This window comes from Pelobates fuscus, chromosome 1, assembly GCF_036172605.1.
Source record: "Pelobates fuscus isolate aPelFus1 chromosome 1, aPelFus1.pri, whole genome shotgun sequence".
NCBI classification, from domain to species: Eukaryota; Metazoa; Chordata; class Amphibia; order Anura; family Pelobatidae; genus Pelobates; species Pelobates fuscus.
In genome coordinates this window covers 259226490-259254442 of record NC_086317.1, presented here as the reverse complement: position 1 = coordinate 259254442, position 27953 = coordinate 259226490, and the positions used below count along the sequence as shown (strand labels likewise).

Genomic DNA, 27953 nt, shown 5'->3' with positions numbered 1-27953 from the left:
GCATAAAGCAGATAGGAGGGAGCACTTCAATAGCTATTATAAAAATGAATATGTGTGTAACAAAATGTTCAGTAGACTAGCAGAACTTAAAAAACACTCTGCCGTGCTCGACTTTCATTGTTTCTCATTTAGAGCATCTATGCACTGATATGGACTTAATAGACAAACTTACAAAGACAGAGAGGTGGGTGGATAGGTAGATATGAACACAGGTATATTGTTAGTAAGTAGATTGTAGAATAAAAATAGATATGCTGCAAATTAAGACCTGTTCAAACTGCTTACAATATTTAATAGTTGTGATTCTTTGTCCCTTGTTTCTAGACCTTATATCTGTGGTTATCAGAGAAGAAGAGGCAGGTAAGATTATGTTTCATTATCACACAAGCTCTATTTATTCAGTTCTTTTCTGTACGTTTTCAAAATTCCATTTTGTAAAAAAAAGCCACATTTTCAATGTTTGCATGTTTCATGAAATGTCTGGGTTCTTTATATAAAGTCAGCTGTGATATTGAACTTTGTTACTTTAGTTGACTGTGGCTTGGTTATGCTCTACTATAAAGAAAAGATGTTTTTACTGAATTGTATACATAGTAACTGTTGAAAATGAAGCTTGTTATATCATGTGTATTATCATTATTTTGGATTATTATCATTATTAGACTTGTGAATGGCAGAAAAAATTGATTCGGCCGAATCACTTTGTCAAAAAAAAAGAAAAAAAATAGTTTGGGTAGTCCAAAAGTTATCCATGTTGCTGTTTGCATTGACTGAGTATCATTGTTACAAATCGCTATTTGTAACTGGCCCTTTAAATGGAAAATTGCCCTGCTTCCCTGGATTGTGGAGAAGCCTATTTGCCAGCCTCCTCCCTCATGACTATGGCCCCTGGAAGATTGTGCCCCTGAAAACTTATTAACTTTTATTGGGTGTGTATGGCCCTTTAAGAACCGTCTGGGGACATGTTGTGACTTTGCTGAACAATACCCCTTTAAGACTATGTCCCCAGACCTGTAAAATAACTTGCCCCTGGCTCTCTCCCACTTGGTTCAGTAAATAGGGCTTACTGAACCAAGTACCACACAGGCGGACCACCCAGAAGTTAAAGTGTGCAGGCAATTTACCTCCCAGGCTGTGAGGTTACTGCAGGTTAATTGCACGTGGCGGCGGCCATCTTTGTTCAGTCGAACGCGGTCAGCGGTGTATGCTAAAGATTCTGTGGAACTGAAATCGGCTACACATTTTACCGAACACCGCTGACCCTTACCTTCTCCTACACTTTGTTTTTCAGCTCCAGAGACTAAGTCCCGTTCGAAATGGGACTTAGTCGTTTTTCGGCATGAAATTGACCGACCGCACAGCCCAAATCTCTGGAACTGTTTTGGGCAGGAAATTGTGCTTGCGGTCGGTCATAAAGGGACCTCCGGCTAACTTTTGATCCACTGGAGGGATTTGGCTGATTTTTGGAAGTGTTTATGTTTGATGTGTGCTGAGTTAAAATATGTAATTTATGGAGATTGAATGTATAGTTTTAAAGCTACAGTGTATGTGTCAAAACTGTATTTTTACTGTATGCTATAATTATGTTATATGTTTATATGAGGGGAGGGGATGTGTGGGTTGAACCATGTATGTGATTGGCTAATTTTAACCTCCCCCTGGGTGTGTCCTGTGTGTATCTTTTTGTAATAAAAAGCAGGCTGGGTGTTCCAGTCCTCAGTTCTTCTTGACCCTTCAAAACGTAGCCTTGTCTCGTTATTGGAGGGAATTGCTGTATCACACTCGGGATTGCTATGCTCTGCATATTCCCCTGAGCTTAATCACTTAGCTCTTTTAAGAGCTTGTTCCGGATACGCTCTCCTGGAGGAGAGGTCTTCCCCACACGGTCCTGGAGGACAGAAGCCGATCCAGGGTGGAAGGAAGACGGCGCGGCTCCAGTTAAGCTACGGCGGTTGTGGATTTTGCGGTGGTTGTGGTGTTGTCTGCAGTGCTTGGAGTCCTCTGTAAGCGCTAGGAGCATCCATCAACGGAGGGTACTCGGTCGGAGTGCACGGAGCTCCGTTACATTGGTGGCAGCGGTGGGATGGCGTCCTAGTGCGAGGAGAAGCAGCTCAGAGACACTGGTAACGTTTGGAGTTACAATTGAGGGCAACGCTAGCCATTGCGCAGCGTCCCTATCTGCGGCAGCATGGAGCAGGCATGGATAGAGCCCTGCGAAGAGCACCTCAAAATGATACGTTGCTACGAGGGTGACGATTACATTGATGAGGTAAAGAGGCGGTTGGTCTGCTATGGCCCAGACCTTACAAACGAGGTGGTCTCCAAAGTAATGTGCCAGTTGAGTGCTGAGAACTGTGCGGCAATGGCATTTGAGCGACTACTGTGGAAGTTGAGGATATGGACACCCAGTCTCAAGTAGTATGTGTTACAGGAAGCTGAAGGTGTCGTTCTTCCTCCCCAGCGGTAGTGTGTACCCCAGGGAGCTGAAGGTGTCGTCCTTCCTCCCAAGCGGCAGTGTGAGTTACAGGGGGCCGAAGGTGTCGCCCTTCCCCCCCAGCGGCAGTGTGAGTTACAGGGGGCCAAAGGTGTCATCCTTCCCCCCCAGCAGCAGTGTGTCCTACAGAGAGCAGAGACAGTTGGTCCCTCTCTCCATCAGCAGGATAATGTTACAGGAGTGGAGACAGGCGGTCTCCCTCTCCAGCGGCAGCCTGTGTTTCAGGGAGAGGAGCACAGAACCCCCTCTCCCCAGCGGCAGCTTACCCTAACAAGGGGAGACACCAATCTCCCAGATGGCGCAGATGGGACCGTGGTCTCTGTGCCTGACCTACAGGGATGCTGGACAACCTGTCCAGATCCCCAACTACCCTCACCGGGACAACAGGAGGAGGGGGTAAGTACAAATTCCCCTCCCCAGCTAACTCCTAGCGTGGCACCAGGGTTAACAGAGGCGACATTAACCCTCACTGACTCCTATGTTTCCCTGGCTACTGAGCCAGACTACGTTACCAGCACCCCAGCAGAAGAGCTGGCAGCTGGGCAGAGTGCAGTTGGCCTCTGCCCTACCTTTGTCCCTGGTCCGGATCCTGATGTCCTGCAGGCTATCCCAGCAGAAGAGCTGGCAGCTGGGCAGAGTGCAGTCGGCCTCTGCCCTCCCGCAAGTCCCCACAGCATGTTACCACATCACCACAGCAAAATACCTAGGTGCAGTAATTGTGTCTTGTGGGTGGGTCACCCTTGTACCTGTTTGTTGTGGGTGGGCTACTCTGGCATTTGGTTATTGTGGGTTGGTGGATCGACTAAAGGAGGCACTGACCGACAGAAGGTCAGGTGCCTGGTTAGTCTTCCCCCCAAAGGGGAGATGTGTTACAAATCGCTATTTGTAACTGGCCCTTTAAATGGAAAATTGCCCTGCTTTCCTGGATTGTGGAGAAGCCTATTTGCCAGCCTCCTTCCTCATGACTATGGCCCCTGGAAGATTGTGCCCCTGAAAACTTATTAACTTTTATTGGGTGTGTATGGCCCTTTAAGAACCGTCTGGGGACATGTTGTGACTTTGCTGAACAATACCCCTTTAAGACTATGTCCCCAGACCTGTAAAATAACTTGCCCCTGGCTCTCTCCCACTTGGTTCAGTAAATAGGGCTTACTGAACCAAGTACCACACAGGCGGACCACCCAGAAGTTAAAGTGTGCAGGCAATTTACCTCCCAGGCTGTGAGGTTACTGCAGGTTAATTGCACGTGGCGGCGGCCATCTTTGTTCAGTCGAACACGGTCAGCGGTGTATGCTAAAGATTCTGTGGAACTGAAATCGGCTACACATTTTACCGAACACCGCTGACCCTTACCTTCTCCTACACTTTGTTTTTCAGCTCCAGAGACTAAGTCCCGTTCGAAATGGGACTTAGTCGTTTTTCGGCATGAAATTGACCGACCGCACAGCCCAAATCTATGGAACTGTTTTGGGCAGGAAATTGTGCTTGCGGTCGGTCATAAAGGGACCTCCAGCTAACTTTTGATCCACTGGAGGGATTTGGCTGATTTTTTGAAGTGTTTATGTTTGATGTATGCTGAGTCTGAATATGTAAGATTGAATGTATAGTTTTAAAGTTACAGTGTATGTGTGAAAACTGTATTTTTACTGTATGCTATAATTATGTTATATGTTTATCTGAGGGGAGGAGACGTGGGGGTGGTACCATGTATGTGATTGGTTAATTTCATCCTCCCCCTGGGAGTGTCCTGTGTGTACCTTTTTGTAATAAAAAGCAGGCTGGGTGTCCCAGTCCTCAGTTCTTCTTGACCCTTCAAAACGTAGCCTCCAGGGCCGGACTGGCCCACCGGGATACCGGGAAATTTACCGGTGGGCCGCGGCACCTGGGGGCTGCTCTGGCAATGTATGTGCCACCGGGTGGCCGGTCCGGTGGCACATACTCTGAGGGGGCCGGCCGGCCGGCCGGCGGCCGCATTCCACGCTGGAGCCGCCGGACCGGGTGGCAGCCTCGCCGGTCCGGCGGCATTTCTAATGCTGGGGGCTGAGCCTGAAGGAGGAGGGAGGAGCATGTCTCTGTACCATGCTCCTTCGCGGTTCCCACAATTCACAGCACAGGAACCGCGAGGGAGCATGGTACAGAGACATGCTCCTCCCTCCTCCTTCAGCCCCCAGCATTAGAAATGCCACCGGACCGGCGAGGCTGTAGCGTGGAACGCGCTGCCCCCCCTGACTCCTCTCAGGTAGGGGGGTGGGGGGGCAAGAAAGAGACAGAGGGGGAGGGAGAATTGGGGGGGGTGCAAGAAAGAGACAGAAGGGGAGGGAGAATGAGGGGGTGCAAGAAATAGACAGAAGGGGAGGGAGAATGGGGGGGCAAGAAAGAGACAGAAGGGGAGGGAGAATGGGGGGGTGAAAGAAAGAGACAGAAGGGGAGGGAGAATGGGGGGGCAAGAAAGAGACAGAAGGGGAGGGAGAATGGGGGGGGCAAGAAAGAGACAGAAGGGGAGGGAGAATGGGGGGGCAAGAAAGAGACAGAGGGGGGTGCAAGAAAGAGACAGAGGGGGAGGGAGAGTGCCACAGGAAAAGGAGGGAGAATAGAGAGACAGATGGGGGAGAATAGAGAGACAGAGGGGGGGGAGAGTGCCACAGGGAAAGGAGGGAGAAAGAGGCAGAGGGGGGAGAATAGAGAGACAGGGGAAGAGATATGTGGGGGAGAGAGAGAGAGACACACATGGAAAGGGGGGAGAGAGACAGAGGGGAAGAGATATGTGGGGGAGAGAGACAGATGGGAAGAGATGTGTGGGGGAAAGAGACAGAGGGGAAGAGATATGTGGGGGAGAGAGGGAAAGGGGGGGGGGGAGAGACAGAGGGGAAGAGAGATGTGGGGGAGAGAGACACAGGGAAAGGGAGGAGAAAGAGACAGAGGGGAAGAGAGATGTGGAGGAGAGAGAGACACAGGGAAAGGGGGGGAGACAGAGGGGAAGAGAGAGACAGGGAGAAAGGAGAGAGACACACAAGGGGAGGGGGAAGAGAGAAACAGAGTGAGAAAGAAGAGACACACACAAGGGGAGGGGGAGAAAGGCAGAGGGGGAAGAGAGAGACTGGGAAGGAGAGGGGAGACTCCTCCCCCCCTCCCACGAGGCTCCCCCCTGGTGGTCGCAGTGTTGAAAGTGAACTCTAGCCCCATAGACACACTACCCCCACACACACACACCATACACATGCACACATTGCCCCCACACACATTCACAGCCCCCCACACACACATTCACAGCCCACCCCATACACACATTTCCCCCCCTACACATTTCACACCCTACGCATTCACACACTACACCCCCCCACACACACATACACTGAACCTTTCACACACACACTGCACCCCTCACACATTGCACCACTGCTCCTATACCCTACTACAGCCCCATATCCCAGCAGACCCCAGGTAAGTTGTCAAACTGTTCTTAACCCCTTAAGGACCAAACTTCTGGAATAAAATGGAATCATGACATGTCACACATGTCATGTGTCCTTAAGGGGTTTTAAACGGGTTGACTTCTTACTCTGTGAAGGGGTCCCGGCACTCCTTGCACCATAACCACTACACAGAGCAGTACTGGTTATTGTACATGGATTTTTTCCCCTCCCAGGATTAGGCTCTGGATCCTCCAATGGTATATGACATGTATATTAATGTGTGTATTAGTTATATACATATATATACATACATATATAGATATATATATACATACATGCATACATATATACACATACATATATACATATACACACACACATATATATATATATATATATATATATATATATATATATATATATATATATATATATATATAATTATGCCTTTTATATTTACAATAACATATTTAAAGTGAAGCGCGCACCCACAGGACTTCAATATAAATAAGATAACGTCAATTTTTTACAGTTGTGCCGTACATACATTCACTATTTCAGTCCCATTACCAAGCTTTCCTTAATATGTCAAGGTAGTTGGACTGAAACATTGATTACATGCACGTCTGCTTAAAATAAATCAGCACTTTTGTTTATTTTGAAGCCTATGAGTGCTTTTCTTTACGTTGGAGTAATAGTTTTTAATTTTAAGTTCTCTTTTCTAACTCTGTATCTGCACACTATGCTGGCGCGACGCATTATGGGGCTGGTAAATATTTTTTTCCAGGGCTGCTTTTAATTCCCAGTCCGGCCCTGGTAGCCTCGTCTCGTTATTGGAGGGAATTGCTGTATCACACTGGGGATTGCTATGCTCTGCATATTCCCCTGAGCTTAATCACTTAGCTCTTTTAAGAGCTTGTTCCTGTTACGCTCTCCTGGAGGAGAGGTCTTCCCCACACGGTCCTGAATGCTGGAGGTTCATTCCAGGGTGGAAGGAAGACGGCGCGGCTCCAGTTAAGCTATGGCGGTTGTGGAGCGTGCGGTGGTTGTGGTGTCGTCTGCAGTGCTTGGAGTCCTCTGTAAGTGCTAGGAGCATCCATCAACGGAGGGTACTCGGTCGGAGTACACGGAGCTCCGTTACAATCATCAATGGAAAAAAATGTATAAATATTATGTGCACAGTAAACCGGGTAAACAAGCAAAACACATTTGTTTTATTTCTTATGGGATTCATAGTTAACTGTAGGTTATAACAGAATGGCACAATCATAAAACAAAACATAGCAACAAAGAAAAGAATGAAATCACCCCTGTTCAAAAGTCTGCATACCCTTAGTTCTTAATACAGTGTATTGCCCCCTTTAGCATCAATGACAGTGTGCAGTCTTTTGTATTAGTTGTCTATTAGGCCTCTAATTATTGCAGGTGGTATAGCTGCCTATTTGTTTTGGCAAATTGCCTCCAGGTCATGCAAAGTCTTCGTGCATGGTCGTCTTGCATGAACCGCACGTTTGAGATCTCCCCAGAGTGGCTTGATGATTTTAAGTTCAGGAGACTGTGATGGCCACTCCAGAACCTTTACCTTTTTCTGCTGTAACCACTGGAGGGTAAACATGGCTTTATGCTTATGGTCATTGTCATGCTGAAAAGTCCAAGAGCGTTCCAATGCGCAAGAGTGCAAATTGTCTGCCAGTATTTTCTGATAACATGCTGCATTCCTCTTGCCATCAATTTTCACAAGATTCCTCACGCCTTTAGAGCTCACACTACCCCAAAACACCAGTGAGCCAACACCATGCTTCACAGTGGGGATAGGGTTGCCATCTTTTTTGGAAAAAAATACCGGCCTTGCTAATTTGTATAATTAATTATACATGCGTGACATCACAGCACACGACGTACATAAAACAACGAGAACATTTGGAAGCAGAAAATTCCCTAAATCACTAATAAAATACTTACAATGTTTGTACTTTGTTTGACTGTGTGTATAGTATTGTGTATGTGAGGCAGTGTGTGTATATACTGTCTGGATGAGTGTATGTGTGTGTATAGCAATGTGTCATCTAAATGTGTATATACAAACACACACGCAGACTGCCAAATACACACACATATGTAGACTGCTGAATACACATACACAGACAGACTGCCAAGTACACACACACAGACTGCTGAGCACACACACAGACTGCTAAATATGCAGAGACTGCTGAATACAGACACAAACTGCCAAATATGCAGAGACTGCTGAATACACATACTGCTGAATACACACGAAGACTGCTGAATGCATTCACACACAAACTGCTGAATTTATACACACACACATAAACTGCTGAATACATACGCGCACACACACACACACACACAGACTGCTGAATATACACACACACACACACACACACAGACTGCTGAATACCTACACAACGACTGCTAAATACACACACACAGACTGCTGAACACACACACAGACTGAAATCTTTCTTGATCTACCTGACTTTGGCTTGATACCAAGAGATCCCTTAATTTTCCACTTCTTAATAAGTGATTGAATAGTACTGTAACGGCACCCCCAGGCATAAAAGGGGGTTAAAAGCCGTTTAGTAGATCTTCCCCTTCCAGAGACACAGGCACAGCTACTGTAGACACCAATCCACCGAACCGGAGAAGCATACGAATGCTCTCAAACATACGAATGCTGTAAACAGCCGAATAGGAAAAACCTTACGAATAGGTTTAAACTCCTAGCAGTCGAACTGGAACAGCATACAATAAATCCCCCCAAGAACGAGACAAGGCTCTGTTTTGAGGGTCAAGCAGGAACAGACAGAGCTGTGGGTTTACTGTTCTTATATACACATTAGTACCACCCACAGGGTTTTGGAAAACAACCAATAAACACCAGGGCTCGAGTCCTGCAGGAAAGCATGGGACGGTGTTCCTGCACTTTTTCCAAAGCAGGAACGCCGGTCCCGTTCCCAGTCCTGCAGGACTTGCCCTGCTACCTGCACACAGGGGCCTTCACACGCTGTGTTCCTCTCCAGCACTAACTCTTGCGAGACCCGCGGCTGTAAGAGCGTTGCCACGGGTTACCATGGCAACGCTCCGCACAGGCGAGTCTCGCGAGAGTTAGTGCTGGAGAGGAACACAGCGTATGAAGGCCCCTGTGTGCAGCGGTTGCTTCCCTCCACCGGACCACCAGGCGATCTCCCCCCTCCCTGACAAGGTAAGAAGCAGGGAGGGGGGAATAAAACAAAAAAATAAAAACTAAACACATGAAGTTTAAGAAACAAATGCTTCCCCCATCATCCAGCACGCACACACACACACACACATATCATCCAGCACACACACACACACACACACCTATCATCCAGCACACACACACACACACACACACACAATCCAGCACACACACACACACAATCCAGCACACACACACAATCCACCACACACACACACAATCCAGCACACACACACACACAATCCAGCACACACACACATCATCCAGCACACACACACACACACACACACACACACATCATCCAGCACTCACACACACACATCATCCAGCACACACACACATACATCATCCAGCACACATAGCGCAGTGCAGGAATCTTGGGTGAGTTCCCACACTTTTTTCCCCAGGACTTGACCCCTGATAAACACATACAATACACTCAGACACTCCCACACAAAATACTCCCCTCTGCCTGTGATACAGTTACCTTACACAATGGGTAATGTAATTATCACAGGCAGAGAAATACAGTGTTTCTACATTATTCATAACTTTAAAAGTATGTATCGCATTCACATAAAAATTACATTTTCAGAATCAGTATACTACAAATACAAACATACGTCAAAATCATACAATTGGTCCAGTGGTTCAAAAGATAGATCGTAGTCCTTTGTGACCAAATGAAGCATGGCTTTTCTGCCCAAAACCAGTTCCACAGAGTCTTCTATCCTGGAGATAATTGGGAAGTAATCCAATTATCTCCAAGGACAGAGGCAAAACTCAATTGAACACATGGCAGCAAAAGACAATAAAATACATAAAAATATATAACTGTGCAGCCATTGCATAAAACAGGTACATTCAACATATCCCCAGATAGCTGAAATCTGAGCGCACATTATTACTGAATGGCACTCAGATAACACACATACAGTTCAATTGCCATGGAGCCAAAGTCTTTCCCATAGTCTTTCATTATACGAATGGGCTCCATGGCATAGCTATCTGGGGTATCACCGCTCAAACAGGGCAAGCACGGAATGACCCGGCTTTCGTGTCTTAGCAGGGGAAAATCAAGTGTTTCAACATGGGGCCATAGTCTAAAGGCAGTAGGTGGGCAACCAGGCTCCTCCAATGCACAGTGGCGAGATTGGTCTGGTCACAAGTACTGACTGGCATTTTCAAGGCTTTGGATACATTTTTATATCCTTTTCCATATTTACAAGGTTCCATTACCTTGTTACGCAGGTCTTTTGACAGTTCTTTTCTGCTCACCATGGTTCTTTATTTAACCTGCTCAGTGCATCCATGTGTGAGCTAACAAACTCATTGACTATTTATACACAGACACTAATTGCTATTTAAAAAGCCACAGGTGTGGGAAATTAACCTTAAATTGCCATTTAACCTGTGTGTGTCACCTTGTGTGTCTGTAACAAGGCCAAACATTCAAAGTTATGTAAACTTTTGATCAGGGCCATTTGGGTGATTTCTGTTATCATTATGATTTAAAAATGAGCTAAACAACTATGTGATAATAAATGGCTTCATATGATTACTATCCTTCAATAAAATAATTTTTTTTTGCATTATCAGTCATATTTTCAAAATCAATTCCAAAATTTCACTAGGGTTCCAGGGTATGCAAACTTTTGAGCACAACTGTATATTTTTAATACATTTATCAAGAGAGAAAAGGTATCCAACAGAGGGAAAAGAGGACGCATAGTAAAAAAAAAAATCTATATGTATATATTATATGGTCCTGCTTTAAACACTTATTTGCATTGGAGTAGTTCATAACGCACAATAAAATAGAAAAATAAAAACTACAGCAAGCAAAATAAACTTGATAAATTAATGCCTTAACTTGTACAGTTCTTTACGTTCTTAAGAGGACTTAAATCTGTGACTGATGTTAAATTTGTGGATTTACATGAAAAATATTAATTGTTGTAACATGTCTTCTTTCTCTGGGTTACTCACTAATCCTTACAAATGATATAATTCTCACCTAATCTTTCCAAATCCATTAAACTATTCTGATGAGGTTATATAAAGAAAGAGATTTGTGATGAGTTGTAATTCATATGTGTCAGACTGCTATCCATGCACAGATTTTTGAAAATCAAATTTGCATTAGGATGCTTGCATTAGTTTTGGGTGACGCTAGGTGTCCTCATGCATGAGGATGTCCACCGTCGGGCGACCAAAAGTCATCTAATGACCCGGAAGTCCTTCTAGTGGCTGTCTAGTAGACAGCCACTAGAGGTGAAGCTATCCCACAAAGCTAATTTTATTGCGGTTATCCAGTGCCGGTGCATCCTATAGGCGACTATAGAGAGCCCCAGGCGGCTGCAGCACTGCCCGGGATGGCGCTTCCATTAGTGACCACCGGTCTGGAGGCACAAGATATGAGGGATCGGCAGGAGGAAAGCGCCCAGCGCTCCATCCTGTCAGTCCCTCAGTGTAGCGTGGCTGAGCTCCGCTCCGGACCGCAGTACAGCATCTGTTTCCTCTACCTGGCCATACTGACAGTTCAGCCGGGTACAGGAAACAGAAGCTGCTGTACCGCGGACCGGACTGGAGCTCGGCCATGCTACACGGGGAGGGAGTTGAGGACAATAGGGGGGTGGGGGGTGGGAGAGACCACTATTGGAGGAAGGGGGGTTGGAGGAGAGTCCACTATGGGAGAGGTGGAGTGAGGAGAGACCACTAAGGAAGGTGGGGGAGAAGAGACCACTATTGGAGGGGGGGTGAGGAGAGACCACTAAGGGATATGCATAAGGCTGTCCTAACTATAAGATAAGGACAGGGACTAATGAAAGTATTTAAAAAATTGGGCAGACTAGATGGGCTGAATGGTTCATATCTGCCGTTACATTCTATGTTTCTATGTTTACATACAGAAACACACAATGCATCCCTTGCACACACAGAAAAACACACTCAAACACAATGCATATCTTACGCACACTCAACGCACCCCTTACAGACACACACACTGCATCCCTTACATACACAGAAATACAACTTGCATCCCTTACACTTACAAACACAGATTCACACAATGCATCCCTTACACACATCCAGAAAACATGCAATACATCTCTTACACACATCCCTTACACACATACTGCTTTCACTACACACATACACACACACACACACACACACACTGCATCACCTACACAAACTGGTATCCCTATACACTACATTCCATAAGCACACACTTTAGATCCTCTACAATAACACAACACATCCCCTACACACTCCACTCCCTGTGAGCGAACTCATGGGTGGACCATGTAGGTGGACTTATGGGTGGACATACTCACTATCAGGCCCAGGGGTCCAGACCTTGAACTGTGTAAAATGGAACTGCTTCCCGTTCTCCGAGAACATTGATTTTTGTGACCACAGTTACAAACAGCCTCCAGAGAGCCTGTTCTACACCAGACCAGTGGAGCAAGACTGCAGCCAGAGCCCATCATCATCCTCATCTGGTTGTAAGTAGGCAATCTAGTATAATATTAGTGACACAAATTTCCAATTTACCTCACATTAAAGGGACACTGTAGTCCCCAGAACCACTGCAGCTTAATGAAGTGGTTCTGGTGTCTATAGCCTGTCCATGCAGGCTTTTTAATGTAAACACACACTGTGTGCAGTACTGGCGTTAGTTTATATGGCAGATCATATGGGTGGGGCATTGTGATGTCACATGGGGGGAGGGGTTGGCAAATTTTTATTTTGCCTGGCCTTGCGGTTATCCCACAAAGCTAATTATTGCGGTTGTCATGCCAAGTTAGTGTGGAGTGAAGCATATTGTTGCTAAGTATCATTTTAGCTCTGCAGAAGGCTTTGTTAGTTTGTGTTTTATGAAAAACATTGCATGACTAGTTTTTCCCCTACCTAAGTACTTTATTATGAAGATGCTAGGGCATATCAGTTTATATCAAAGAGTGATCTAGGTACAGTGGTCCCATACATTTTTTCCAGAAGTTGTAGGGTTAAATACACCTCTAATGGATGTCTTCCTGATAGCCACTAGAGGTGCTTCTGCTGTACTGCAAAACACAGAAAAAGGTGACAGCACACACTTTAATTTTCCAGGGTCTGATTGTTGTTTTTAAAAAACGTGATTGTAGACACGGTGCTTTTTGTAGCCTCTTCTTATATTAACTATGTGCTCACTAATATGGCTCTTGAAAGTCCGAGATATTTTACCACTGGTGTAACTACCATGGTTGCAGGGGTCACAGCTGCAACAAGGACCGTCATTTCAGAGGGCCTGGCTGCCTGTCAACCCCTGCGATCACTGGTGCATTGGCGTAACTTCAGGGCCAGTGCACAGTCACACCGGCAGGGGATGCACAGTGACAGGGTGACCGGTAGGAAGGGAGCACACAATAAAGTATTCCCCTCTTGCTGGTCTCTGTAGTAGCATGGCCAAGCGGACTGTGGTCTAACAGGAAGTGTTTACTGAGAGACTACTTCCTGTCAGACATGGTACCGCGGTCTGCTCTGCCATGGAGTCAGCTGGTACAGGGGAAAGGGGGACGGGGGAGAGACACATGGAGAGGCTGGTGTTAGGGATAGGAGAGACACATGAAAAGGCTGGAAATTGGAAAGACACATGGGGGAGTGGGAAGGGAAATGAGACACAAGGAGGGTATGGGGGGATGCGTCACCTGGAGGGACTGAGAGGGAGAATGAGACACGTGGAGGGGCTGGGGAGGGAATAAGACATATGGAGGGCCTGGGGGAATGAAACACATGGGAAGATGTGGGAGAGACACATGGAGGGGCTAAGGGGTGTTGAGACACATGGAGCGGGTTGGAGAGACACATGGAGGGGCTAGGGGTAAAGAGAAACAAGGAGGGGCTGGGAGAATGACACATGGAAGGGCTGGGAAAATAAGACACATGGAGGGACTAGGGGGCAGGCTGGGATGAGACACCTGGAGAGACTGAGGGGGGAATGAGACATGTGAAGGGCCTGGGGGGAAAGAGACACATGGTTGAGCTAAGGGGGAAGAATGAGACACATGGAAGGGCTGAGAGGGAATGAGACTCCGGGGCTCGGTTGTTTCTAGATATGTGTTTTACACACATTTTGGTGCTCACATGGGCAAGTGAGGAGGTAGATAACATTGGCTGAATGACAGGTGATAAAGGAGTTGATATTAAATGTTTTTTTTTTATTAACAAAGGATCTAAAGCTTGGTGTTGTCTTCTATGTTTTGGTTCCAATACAAGCATTACATAAACCACAGCTAAAAAAACAACCTTTTTAGTATCCTTAAAACTGTTTAATAAAATTATTCTAATTTGCTTCTCTTTGTTTTGGAAGGTATCTCAAGATCAATTTGTGTTTGAAGTGTTTTCCCCCTTTAAAAATACATTCAGGTTGTTGCCATACAAAATCTTTCAAATCTGAGTCCTGTAACAAAATATGCCAGTGTTTGAAAAATATGTTTCTCATTGATCCAATATTCCAAGAGTAATTTAAAATGATTGGAATCTCAGATTCTTTTTAAAAATAATTTTCCTCATCTTTCCATTTATTCTAAAAGTAATTGTCTGGACATTTTTAAAACCAAATCAAGTTCCTCTTGCAAGAACTCTTTTTTTATATTCTTTCTGTAAAAACTGAATGTCTAAAAGTTCAGCTTGTGGTAAAAACTCACTGTACTCTGTAAGTGTTACGGCACCTTGGGCATAAAAAGGGTTAAAGCCGTGTAAGATGTTCCCTTTCCGAATACAAAGGCAGCTACCAATCACTCCAAACAGCCAAACAGAAATCATACAAATCATCCACACCATACGAATGCTCCAAACAGCCGAATAAATCCCCCCAAGTACGAGACAAAGCTCTGTATTGAGGGTCAGCAGGAATCTGGTTTAATGTGGGCTACCTTCTCGGTATTTATGCAGGTCTTCCACCAGGTGGACACTCCTCTAGGGGACCTGGTGAAAAACTGGTCAGAGCATGGTAGAGATAAACACTCCCGGCATATTGTAAACCCTCCTCTCTATCCTGGAGATAATTGGGAAGTAACTCAATTATCTCCAAGGATAGAGGCTAATACTCCATTTTACACGTGGTGATGAAAACACACAAAAATATATAATATAAAAACTACCGAACAGAATATGGGCATTCAACACATCCCCAGATAGCTTAGATCTTATTACCGAATGGCACTCAGATCACATACATACAGTTCAATCTCCATGGAGCCAAAATCTTTCACATAGTCTTTCGTTATACGAATGGGCTCTATGGCATAGCTATCTGGGTTAAGTCCATTCGTGCAGAAAAGTACCGAACGGGCCGGCGTTCGTATGCTGGTTGAACAGAAGAAGGGAGGTCGGTGGCTTCAGCGGTGTTCGTGAGAAATAGTGTCCGTCTTTAGTTCCATGAAATTGTCGACAAACACCGCTGGGCATTCGTACGTCCAAGATGGCTACCGCCTCGTGGTCGGCATACGAACGACGACCACCCAGCTGGCATTCGACAATTAGGAAGTGTCTGCGGTTAACCACAACGTTCTGATGAGGCCAAGAGGTTAACAAGCAGCACATTTCAATGCTGGGTGGCCGGCCGTTCGGCAGTTGTTCGATAAAATGAAGAAATAAATGTGGGGGCTGTACGGACAGGGAAATAGCCGAACAAACAGACGAATGAAGGGAAAATAAAAGTAATTCACATGGTTCTGTCACAGTAAGCTTTCTTCTTATACGTGGCAGTTGTCCTTCAGGGATATTCTTAAGCCATGGTGAGTAATGGTAAATGTTGATCTCAATTTAACTATTGACATTAACCTGTTTGAAAAACAAATGCATATTTAAAACATATTTTTTTTACACAGATCTTATGATTTAAAAAAATAAGTTTTGGGTGCTAATATTAAAAGTAAATTTAATAACCCACGTATTTGAACTTAAAAAAAATCAAGGAAAAAAAATAAAATTCTCACTACTTCCTTCCAAACAGAAAATATATTGTCAATATACTGCTTATAGAGGACCAAGTTTGCGCCAAATATAGGTCCTCCATATATAAACTGGGTTTAACCATTAGGACATAAATACATGAGCATATCTTGGTGCAAACCTAGTCCCCATAATGGTATCTTGCCATCGTAGATAAAAAAACAAAAACAATTGTTTCGTAAAATCATTTTTATTTCTTCCAATCAAAACAAAGTATGTTTCTCTGTATAAATCTGAGATTTCCTTCTATAGTGCCCTACAGCTTCACACTGTTTGTTGTGATCAATAATGGTGTATAAGCTAGTTACATCACATTCAATGCTTTCCTATGAGAATAGGATAATTGCGGGGCAAAATATCAAAAATAATCTGACAATTTGCTGCACATGCACATCAGTTACCCAATGCTCCTCTATAAGGAGAATTGGATTGGACCATTGCTGATGAGAGAGGCGATTCCTTCTTGATCACAACACAGTGATTTATGGAACACAGGTGGTGGGGGACCTGTATAATTTCCTTTAATGTTAATGTTAAGCAGGTCAAGATGAATGTTCCAAGTGAGGTAGATATTTGTGAAGATAAATGTAAGAAATGGATTTAGCCCAAAGTTTTACATTCCTGTTTTTATAGTTGCAGAGGTTCGATTAGTGAATGGAGAGACCCGCTGCCAAGGACGCGTGGAAGTTCTATATAATGGAACTTGGGGAACAGTATGTGATGATGATTGGGACATTGTTGATGCCAATGTGGTTTGCCGACAGTTGGGCTGTGGCAATGCTTTTGCGGTACCTTTTCGACTCTCTTTTGGCCAAGGAACTGGACCAATTTTTTTAGACAATGTTGACTGCAAAGGGAAAGAAATTGCGCTGAGCCAATGCAGGAGTCTTGGATGGGGAATACACAACTGTTACCACTACGAGGATGTTGCTGTCACCTGCAATGGTAAAAAGGTTTGGCTCCAGTTTCTCATAGAAAATGATTATAGGAGAACTAATTAATTAACTATTTAACTATTTAGCTATTAGCATATTTTAGTTAGGTTAAAATGTATTTAAAAACAACTATTTATTTAACACAAACTGTGAATAGAATAAAGCTAACATGCACTAGTTTTAGATTAAAACTATTCACAGAACTGCAAGTTAGGATGACTTGTGGAATGTCTTGAAAAATTTTGGCAAAAATAACAACTTAAAAAAAAAAAACTTCTGCTCTACAGAACTGAATATCATTTTCTACATCTACCACTTTTGCCTAAAAAAACTAAAGTCCTGTATTTTCCCACACAGTCCTAAAGGCACACCAACATTACAAGACTTAGTCATTGACCTAATACCTATAATGACGGGGGGATGTCCCTAGCCACTGGCATGTCCCCCCCCCAAATTTATAATTAATTAGGGCCCCCACCCACCGCCATGGGTGGAGGACAGGGGGGGTTGACACTATAGTTATTAGGGCCCCCACCTGACAGCATGGGTGGGGGTTGGGTGAGGGGACACTAGGTACTCCCCTTTATTAGAATTATTAGGGTAATATTAAGGTAATTTCACTAATGCCTTTTACCACATAATCATTAAACGTCCATTGCTTATCAGCAATCCTGTTCTTTGGTTGAGGTGAGCAGAGCACTCACTCCAGACCATTCCCTTTGTGGGGCTGAGTGGGTGTGACTAAGAGATTCCACACCTAATCAAAAGTATTGCAAATCTATTATTACTTATAGTTTAATTGAAACAAGAAGCAGTTCTCAGGATGTGATTTCATATCTTGGAACCTACTGCCTACCTAATGCGCAGTCACATGCCAAGGGAGGGAAGAAGGGAATGTTATCCTACTCCTCCAACACTAGATTCCAGGTCCCACAAACTGGAGCCCGAGCCCTTTTTGTGAGCTATGGGAGAATAAGAGAGGGATGAATAATAAAAATGTGTATACATACATAAAAATGTATGTATATATTTGCATGTTTTGTATGTGTTAGTGTGTCTATTTATGTGTACTAGTGTATCTGTGTTCAAGTGTGTGTTAATGTTTGTGTTATTGTATGCGTGTGTTTGTAATCAGGTTGATGTGTTGTAAGTTATACTTGTGTCTGAATGGCTCATTGTGTTGGTGTCTAAATGTGTGAGGTAAATTTTATGTGTGAGAGTGAAAAATCACATATGTGTCACTACTTGTTGTGTTGTGCTGTCTGTGTATGTGGACAAGTGAGAGACATGCAAATGTGTCTTATCCAGAGCAGTACAAACTGTAAGAAAGGCCCTGCTGTTAGTAGGGAAGTGCTTTTCTTGGCTGTAGCTTTCTCCAGCCAGGGCATCGACAAGATGAAACCAGCAACTAAACATTAGAGGAACATTCTACGCAAGCTTTAGTGGCTAAATTGCTTAGTCCCTGGAGGTCATCTTCCCAATATAATGTTATTTAAGGATGGCTGTTCCCGGTGCCAAGAGACTGCTCCCATCTTGACTGTGGATTTAACACTTACTCGTTATGAATGTCAATTTCATCTAACCTTGACAACATTAATTGGCTGATTTAGCAAACTATCTTCTAAATTGAACGTGCTATAAACATAATTATCAGCCACAATGTGTGACTATTGAATTGCTCCTTCCTTGTTGGGGGTTCAGGGCAGGTGGTAAAATTGGGAAGGCCATGTTTCCTCCCCTACTGCTGTTAGTCTCCATTATGTGGCTCATGCATCATGCCAAGATACACACTCTACAGAGGTGGCACTTAGGTTGGGGGCATGTCAGGTAGGTGTGGCCAAGGCTAACCCGTGATTGGCTGCCTGCCAATAAGGAAGGCCCACTGGGAGACAGGAGAAGGGCGATAGGATGGGAGGTGTGGCTTGTAGTCAGCACCCTATTAAACCTCATCTTCACCTATTCCTTTGCTTAGTTGTCTGTGTTCACTACACACTCATTTGGCATTTTATGATTGCTCGATATCTGGATCTCCTGACCATTGTGCTTGTTTTCCTGTTCATGAACCTTTGCTGCCTCGATTTTCTTTTTAAATTTGAAGAAGTAGCAGCAGCCTATATAATATGCAACTAGCAAGGAGTTGGTAGCTAGATCTTATCGTCTCCTATTACACTTTTATGATAACCATTTTAGTGAGTAATGGCTGGTCAGTAACACTTCCCCAAAACACTTCAAATGAGCCCTTAGTCTGTCATAGAAAGTAGCATGCTACACGGTACAATTTTTTTTTCTAAATACATGTATGTGTTTGTTTAAATTCCTTCTTGCAGAGTTTTTACCAACAACTGCTGCTAAGGTGCAGTCCACAAAAGCTGCCTCAACGTCCTTACAAAATGGCCTAAGTAAGTAAAATATGTATTTTTGTTTGTTGATGTAACAATATAGGATATGTATAAAATTTATAAATACATGCCTGTACCCCAGCTAAGACCCCAACATGTAAAAAGAAGAAACCAATCTGCTACAGTGTCTAAAACTGTGGTGTTCATAAAACTCTTCATATACAGAGTACCAAGAGATGACCAACCTCCTAGCCCTATTTCTGCCCCCTGAAGGAGTTAACCATAGCCCTATATTATAATGAATTCCAGGAGATACCCAGTCACTTCACCTTCTGTTTGCCTCTAGAGATGTTAACAACTTCATATACGTAAGGCCCATAGATGTCTAGATTACTGGCAGAAGGCAAGCAGACCTAGTGGGTCAGAGAGAATAGGGCGCCCCCTAGTGAATATCCATACATATATACAGGGAATAAAACGTAACTTTTAATAGTTGCTGTATAAAAATATGCCTATAGTAAGGACACAACAAAAAAACAAACAAAAAAATAATAATAATAAACAGGAAAATGAAAAAATGGGAGGATGTAAATCGGTGTGAGAACGTGCTGGATGGGGATGAGTGACCTAAGGTAATAACCTAAAGGATACTATTTTGATAGTCCCCCCAACATCTATGCTGTGTCTCACACGTACACTGACACCTCTCTGTTATATAATGCGATTGTCCCTCCGTTTGATACCCACTGACAGTGTCCAAATAAAAACGGAATCTGATGGGGTGAAAAAAGTGGCAAACAGTAATCTGCCTGTAAAGGAACTGTAGCAAAAAAAAGAATAACACGAGAGATGAGTGTATCATATAATAGAGCCCTGATCTGGATGGTTATAATGTATCTAGAAACAATACAGCTGTTTGAGCACAGCCTCAGGGGGTACGGGAACGAATCCGGCGTGGAGAGAGCAGCCAATACCTGACATGCGGCCCTAGAAGAAGCTAACTAGCCGCCGTACAACGATGTCTTTGGAATTTGGAACACAAATTGCTCAACACACACCACTTGTCCCCTTGTCGCCACCCCTCTTTAAATCCCCTTATATCTCTAATGAAACCTGCTCCAAAATGCTAAGCTTACTAGCTAATCATCCATAGGACCAGTCTCGTAGCATATCCTCCCTGACTGCCTGCCTGACACGTGTTTCGGCGACACTACATGCGCCTTCTTCTGAGGCTAAACAAAAAATGAAAAATTTTTTTTTTAATTTTTTATTTTTTGTTTAGCCTCAGAAGAAGGCGCATGTAGTGGCGCCGAAACACGTGTCAGGCAGGCAGTCAGGGTGGATATGCTACGAGACTGGTCCTATGGATGATTAGCTAGTAAGCTTAGCATTTTGGAGCAGGTTTCATAAGAGATATAAGGGGATTTAAAGAGGGGTGGCGACAAGGGGACAAGTGGTGTGTGTTGAGCAATTTGTGTTCCAAATTCCAAAGACATCGTTGTACGGCGGCTAGTTAGCTTCTTCTAGCGCCGCATGTCAGGTATTGGCTGCTCTCTCCACGCCGGATTCGTTCCCGTACCCCCTGAGGCTGTGCTCAAACAGCTGTATCGTTTCTAGATACATTATAACCATCCAGATCAGGGCTCTATTATATGATACACTCATCTCTCGTGTTATTCTTTTTTTTGCTACAGTTCCTTTACAGGCAGATTACTGTTTGCCACTTTTTTCACCCCATCAGATTCCGTTTTTATTTGGACACTGTCAGTGGGTATCAAACGGAGGGACAATCGCATTATATAACAGAGAGGTGTCAGTGTACGTGTGAGACACAGCATAGATGTTGGGGGGACTATCAAAATAGTATCCTTTAGGTTATTACCTTAGGTCACTCATCCCCATCCAGCACGTTCTCACACTGATTTACATCCTCCCATTTTTTCATTTTTCTGTTTATTATTATTATTTTTTTGTTTGTTTTTTTTGTTGTGTCCTTACTATAGGCATATTTTTATACAGCAACTATTAAAAGTTACGTTTTATTCCCTGTATATATGTATGGATATTCACTAGGGGGCGCCCTATTCTCTCTGACCCACTAGGTCTGCTTTTCTATTTATACATTTCTGTAAGGGTTATCCCCTAATTTGGTCGCCCCTGGACACACAGTAAGTTGCTTCCCAGTTTAGGAATCCAACTTACTTTTTCTCTTTACTGGCAGAAGGCGCTAACTATTTTATGCATAGAGGCCCAAGAGATGCTCAGTTAGGTGGCACTATATTTTCTCCTTGAAGAAGTAACGCCTAAAGGGTTAAGGAGCCAGTCTCCAGGACCTGAAAGTATTTCTTACTATCATACTCTGTGACTTAAGTTTCCAAAGCCTCTAGTCCAGGCCTGTCCAACCTGCGGCCCCCCAGATGTTGCTGAACTACAACTCCCATGATTCTTTCAATGAAACAGATAGCCAGGGAATCATGGGAATTGTAGTTCAGCAACATCTGGGGGGCCGCAGGTTGGACAGCCCTGCTCTAGTCACCCCTTATACATAACCCTACCTACTTCCCCCATGCAAAAAATATTTAATAGTGAATGTAATCAAGTATTGAAAATACTTGACCAACTGAAAATGAACCTGTTAAAAAAGTATTTTATACTTACCTGTTGAAGTCTTGATTGAACATCTTATCTCAGCCATCAGAATGTCCAAGAAAATCCATTATATCTTGATACAACTATATGAAAATACAAAATGGCCTCTTCCATCTCAAATATTCAGTCAGGGGACCGTGATTGTTATGATTATTATGACACCTGCATATTCCCCTGCACTTTATAATCAATAAAAGTGGATATTTAGATGTAAAAAAGCCCTCATCAAACAAGCTTAAAATCTATGTGCTTGGAAGGCAATCAATTACAATTTATGTTGTGATGAACTAGTCTTACTTAACCCGAGACTTGGCTTGTAATGTTATAGGATAAGTCTCGTATAAAACTAAAAAGGAAAACTGTTTCTTTACTGTTGGAGTTTTGGTAGTATGATCTTATAAATTGCATGTATAATTTGGAATTACAGCTCTTTGTGTACTATTTAACCAGCAACATCATTTTTATTTTTTTTAGGAGATGGTAGCATCAGATTGGTAAATGGAGCAGACTCCTGCCAAGGAAGAGTAGAAATCTTCTACAAGGGAAATTGGGGCACAGTATGTGATGATGATTGGGGAATGAGCGATGCCAGTGTTGTGTGCAGACAGATCCACTGTGGTCAAGTTTTAGATTACAAGAGCAATGCTTACTTTGGTTATGGTACTGGATTGATACTACTGGATAATGTGAATTGTGATGGTTCTGAACCTTACCTTTCTGCATGCTACAGCCTTGGTTGGGGGATCCACAACTGCGGGCACCATGAAGATGCTGGAATTATATGTACTGGTAATTCACAAAAAAATATATACATAGTAAAGATAATTTTAAGATGAAACCTATGTACACCTTATGGCAGTTTGCTCTTTCATCATGTATTATTATTGTGACCTACCATCCAAAATATATAAATGAAACGTTTATACATGCATGTTAATTTGACCTGGTGATTAGAAGATTGGAACATTAGGTCCCCTCTCAGCCTATCCCCATGTCTTTCAGTATGTCTTATGTATATACAGTCATGGGAAAAAGAAAGTACACCCACTTTGAATTCTATGGTTTTACATAACAGCACGTAATAACAATCATATGTTCCTTAGCAGGTCTTAAAATGAGTTAAATATAACCTCAGATGTACAACAATACATGACATACCCAGTGTCATGATTTATTTAACAAAAATAAAGCCAAAATGGAGAAGCCATGTGTGAAAAACTAAGCACACTCTTACTGCTTCCATAAGAATTAATTGATGTTGGCTTGTTTTGCAGCCACAGGAACTGGGAACGAATCGACCATAAACCCCTCTGTAAACCAAAGTATTCTAGAGTTAAATGTTAGTCCATCTGTCCAACATCTAAAGCTAGGCCGAAATTGGGTTATGCAGCAGGACAGTGATTCCAAGCACACCAGCAAATCTACAACAGAAAAGCTGAATAGCAATGGCCAAGTCAAAGTCTAGTTCCCTGCTGTGGTATTACCTTAACAGAGCTGTGCATGAACAAATGCCAGCAAACCTCAATGAACTGAAGTAATGTTGTAAAGAAGAGTGGGCTAAAATTCCTCTACAACAATGTGAGAGACCGATAAAGTCATACATAAACATCCATGGTTAGATAGCTTTAAATAGATATTGCAGAAGTGACTCTTCCACATTTCCCAAATTGCTGCAAATGGACTAAGCTTTGGGATCTGACAAGAGATGTGATTTTTCTTCAAACAGCTCCAAAACTATTTACAAGAAAATGGGACACAGCATTCTAATGTTAATGACACCATTAGCACTACAATAATCTGCATTGACTATAGTGGTTAAAGGGACACTGTAGTCACTTTAACCACTTTATCTCATTAAAATGGTTTCTTGTCAATAGTTCCCTGGTGACATCTATCGATTCAGTGTTAAACCATTTCTAATGTTTTAGCGGTAAATGAGAGTCCCCAGCAGCCCATTGCTGTAAAACCGCTATATTAAGATCTAGTGAGTTTGTTGCTTAGGACCAGAGGTTATGGCAATACCTCTATGTACTTGCATGCTTATAATGTAATTTGATTCTCAAAGGTCCAAAACCACACCCGGTGAGGAGTGTCCCATTTCCCATTTCAAACATGCTTAATTCATAAAACACCCCATTGGCTCTCAATCAAACAGCCAGGGAGGTCTCTTCCTGACCTAATGGTAATGGCTGGCGTGATCTAGTTGAGTTCATCTACCTCCCCCTTGCAATACCTCTTTGGCTTCTTCTCAGATCTCAAATCAGACTTCTTGAGAGAAGGTTCAGAGGCTTCTCAATTAGTTATTTCCCCGTGAAGAGTCTCTTCTAGGATTTAAGGAGAGGGTTTGCAAAGGCTGCAGTTCATAAGAAATTCAGTTTTTGCAAACTCTTTTAAGCTCCACCTCCAATGAATGCATGCATGTATTCATTGGAGGCATATCAATTAAACAGTGATTTCTACTATTTTGCCAATTTTAACAGTGGCATATCCCCTTAAGGGTTAAAGGGTTCTGCATATGCTGCTGCATTGGTTTCAATAATATTTTTTCTGTTTCTCACAAACTGTATTTTAGAACATTTCCTGATATATTCTATTTTAAAACACAAAGTTATGTTATGCGATGGGTGACATGTGCCCAGCTTCATCCATTCACGAGGCAGCAATGTACTATTGTACATCAGACCAAGTGGCATGCTACTGTTTTAGAAGGTCCTTCAAAAAAGAAAGAAATGCTACAATTTCATATATTGCTTGCTCAGATTGATTCTGTTGGAAGTCATATTATCTCTGACTTTAATCATGGAAGCTTCTCAGTAGAGCTTCATAGCATTTCACTTTATATGTAGCTCTTTCTCAGTTATTGTCTCCGTATTGTGTCCTAGTTTTAAGAAGCACTTGAAACAAATTACAAATCTCTTGTTGTTATATAATTATATGTGGCCTACTTACCTTAGTGAGATATTATTCCGATCTATTAATATAAAATGGAGAGTTACATTTTTTTTCCAGAAGATATTTCTTTCTTTCTTTCTTTATTATTATTACAATTTTTTTTTTTAAAGAAGAAATCCATTGATCTTTATAATTTATTTTCTTAAAGGAACACTATAGACCCCCTCCATGAAGGATTTAAAAAAAATCCTTTCATTCACCTTTCATACCAGCACTGACGTCCCTCGAGTCACAAACCTCCTCCGCCAACTGTAGCTGATGGGGGAGATCTACTGCGCATGCAGGGAAGCGCCGTGCATGTATTAGGGCTTCCCCAGAGGAAATAGAAAAGCATTGTATCAATGCTTTCCTATGAAGTTTTCCTTGATGGTGGACGTCCTCATGCAAAGCGTGAGGTGGTCCCGCGTCATTTCACTGAGTCAAACAATGTGCAACTGCATGGAAACTCCTCTAGTGGCTGTCTGGTACACAGTTGTACACATTGCAGTTTCTCTGAAGTTTCTTCTCAATGAGATGAAGTGGTCCTTTAATAATAATGACCAAGTAAATTCCACTTAAATAGGCCCAAAACTGCAATTATATATTGCTGTTATTATCCCTCTAAACTGACAGTGTAGAACGAGCTTCCAGCTGCTCACATAGAGAAGACATGTTTTACTAGCATGGCTTTGAATATTCTCCATCCACTGCTGTGCAGAAATTCTGGCTAGTCCTGCAGTAATGTGCAAAGCTTGTCGTATGTCATGTAGAGCATTTGCACTTTGAAAAAGGGCATTTGCCTGAAACATATTTATTTACCTTTGTTGTTATCATACTAACTCTGTATAACAGGATCTTATTCTCCTTTTTTTTATTACAGCGATTTGTTTCACCATAAAATAAGAAAATACCGAATATAGTCTAATATATAAAACGTAATTATACTAGGAAAAAAATACTCTAGGGAGTGTTTTTATTCCCTTTTTCCGGTATAATTAGCTTTTATATAATGCATTATGTTTGGTATTTTGTTGATTTTATGGTGAAACTAATCCCTCTAAGAAAATAAAGGTGCAGAAGATACTGTTATGCAGAGTGATACCTGAATTAGTCAATATCCATTCATGAAGGTGGGGTGCTACCTTGAAGATATAAAAGTGTTTTTTTTTTGTTTTTTTTTACTGGTTGTGAGGCTCAGTCATATATGAATATAAATACATGTATTGCTCTCCTTTTTTTTATATATATATTCTACACTCAAATGTTCTTCATGTTTTTTTTTGAGAAATTGAGACAATGTAGAAAATTTGTGTTATTAAGTTAAAAAAACCTTGGTCACTCCACTTGCACATTTGATGGTACATCATGTTGTATAATAATAAAACACTTTGGAAGTGCCAGTTCCTCTTTATTGTGAAATATCCTTTTCTGAAATAGTACAATTATACTTTAATGACAATTTTACGAATTTGGAACCTGTAGTTAAAGGAAACAACTAAATATGAAAAATTGTCAAGCTATTTTATCCAGCTCAGCAATTTCAGTCGAAATAATGTAATTACCATATTTATGATTCAATCCAATTTATTTTTACATTAATAATAGAGGTATCTTGCTAAGGTACTGTTTATCACTGATTTTAGGTCTGGGGATCTCAACCACAACACCGAACACCATTCCAGTGTCTCGTGATATAGTGGATTCTCTTACTGACACAGCAACAGGTAAACAATACATTATTTATCCCCATTCATCACCCTCAAATATACATCTTAACCCCTTAAGGACACATGACATGTGTGACATGTCATGATTCCCTTTTATTCCAGAAGTTTGGTCCTTAAGGGAGGTCACAATGTGTTATGTTTTTTCACAGTTACATGGGGTGGAGGTCAACCTTCTGCTGAAACTGATCTGCTTACAACTGCAGTTCTACAGCCATGGAAAAAAAGTAAGTAACCTTTCTACAAATGCCTTCAGAGATTGTGCATGACATTAAATAATTTTGCAGCATCATTCACGTTCTTCTATGAACTTACATTGACCAGTTCACTGCTGAGCACTTTTTGATGGAAAAAAGTAGCATAAGCATTTGAAACAAGGAATGCATAGCTAGCATATAAACATATCCTTACACAGTGATTTTGTGTATAGATTACGTGGCAGACAAACATAAAATTATGTAGATTTACAGAATATGTATTTTTCATTTATTCACGCAACCTTTATAAAAACATGTTTGGGAAATTAAAAGATTTAGACAGTATACAGTGTATTTTATCTTGCAATATTTTACACAGAATCTGAAATGTTAATATGAAAGCAGAAGTGCACTTCTCACATAAAGGAGGTGTGACCAAAAATATACAAATAAAAATGGTCAAATACTTGCTTAGGGGCCCTAAGCTGCCCTAACAGTGCAGCTTACTAAAAAAGTAAAATTAATGTCTGCATTTCAGCATAATGCCCACAGATAGTTATGTCTTATATTTAAAAAATAAAGGTACTTAAAACTCCTGTAGCATTCTTTATTAATCTCTGGACTGCTAATGTAATGTTGACAGTGATATCGTACAGTACATTCACTCCTCCCTCCTCTGTGACTGTAGAATGATAAGATTCATTAAAGCTTCCTGTACTGTTTGAAAGCATGAAGTGAGTTTACATTTTCATTAACTTTACATTCATTATATCATTAACTAGCAGATACATTCCTATACAGACTGGAAATCATAACTAGAGTATTAATAAGTGTGAGCGAGGATTTATGAACATGATTGTATACTGAAACATACAAAACTCCATTTTGGTATTGAGCATGTTAAAAAGCAACAAAATCAGCATTCCTGCATCCTACCTAAATACTAGTAATAAAATGGACAGGGCCGGTGCAAGGATTTTTGCCGCCCTAGGCAAAAGTAAAGTTTGCCACCCCCCCCC

General features: G+C 42.4%; 1 protein-coding gene across 1 annotated transcript in view; it reads left to right on the top strand.

Moving 5' to 3' along the window:
- Positions 1-27953, top strand: part of SSC4D (scavenger receptor cysteine rich family member with 4 domains) — a 65963-nt gene that overhangs the window by 17848 nt on the left and 20162 nt on the right. Inside the window, exons 4-9 of the mRNA XM_063456767.1 lie at positions 325-360; positions 16793-17104; positions 19422-19493; positions 22557-22871; positions 26657-26737; positions 26890-26964. Of these exons, the coding sequence (XP_063312837.1) occupies positions 325-360; positions 16793-17104; positions 19422-19493; positions 22557-22871; positions 26657-26737; positions 26890-26964 (891 nt within the window). The remainder of the gene's footprint in view (positions 1-324; positions 361-16792; positions 17105-19421; positions 19494-22556; positions 22872-26656; positions 26738-26889; positions 26965-27953) is intronic.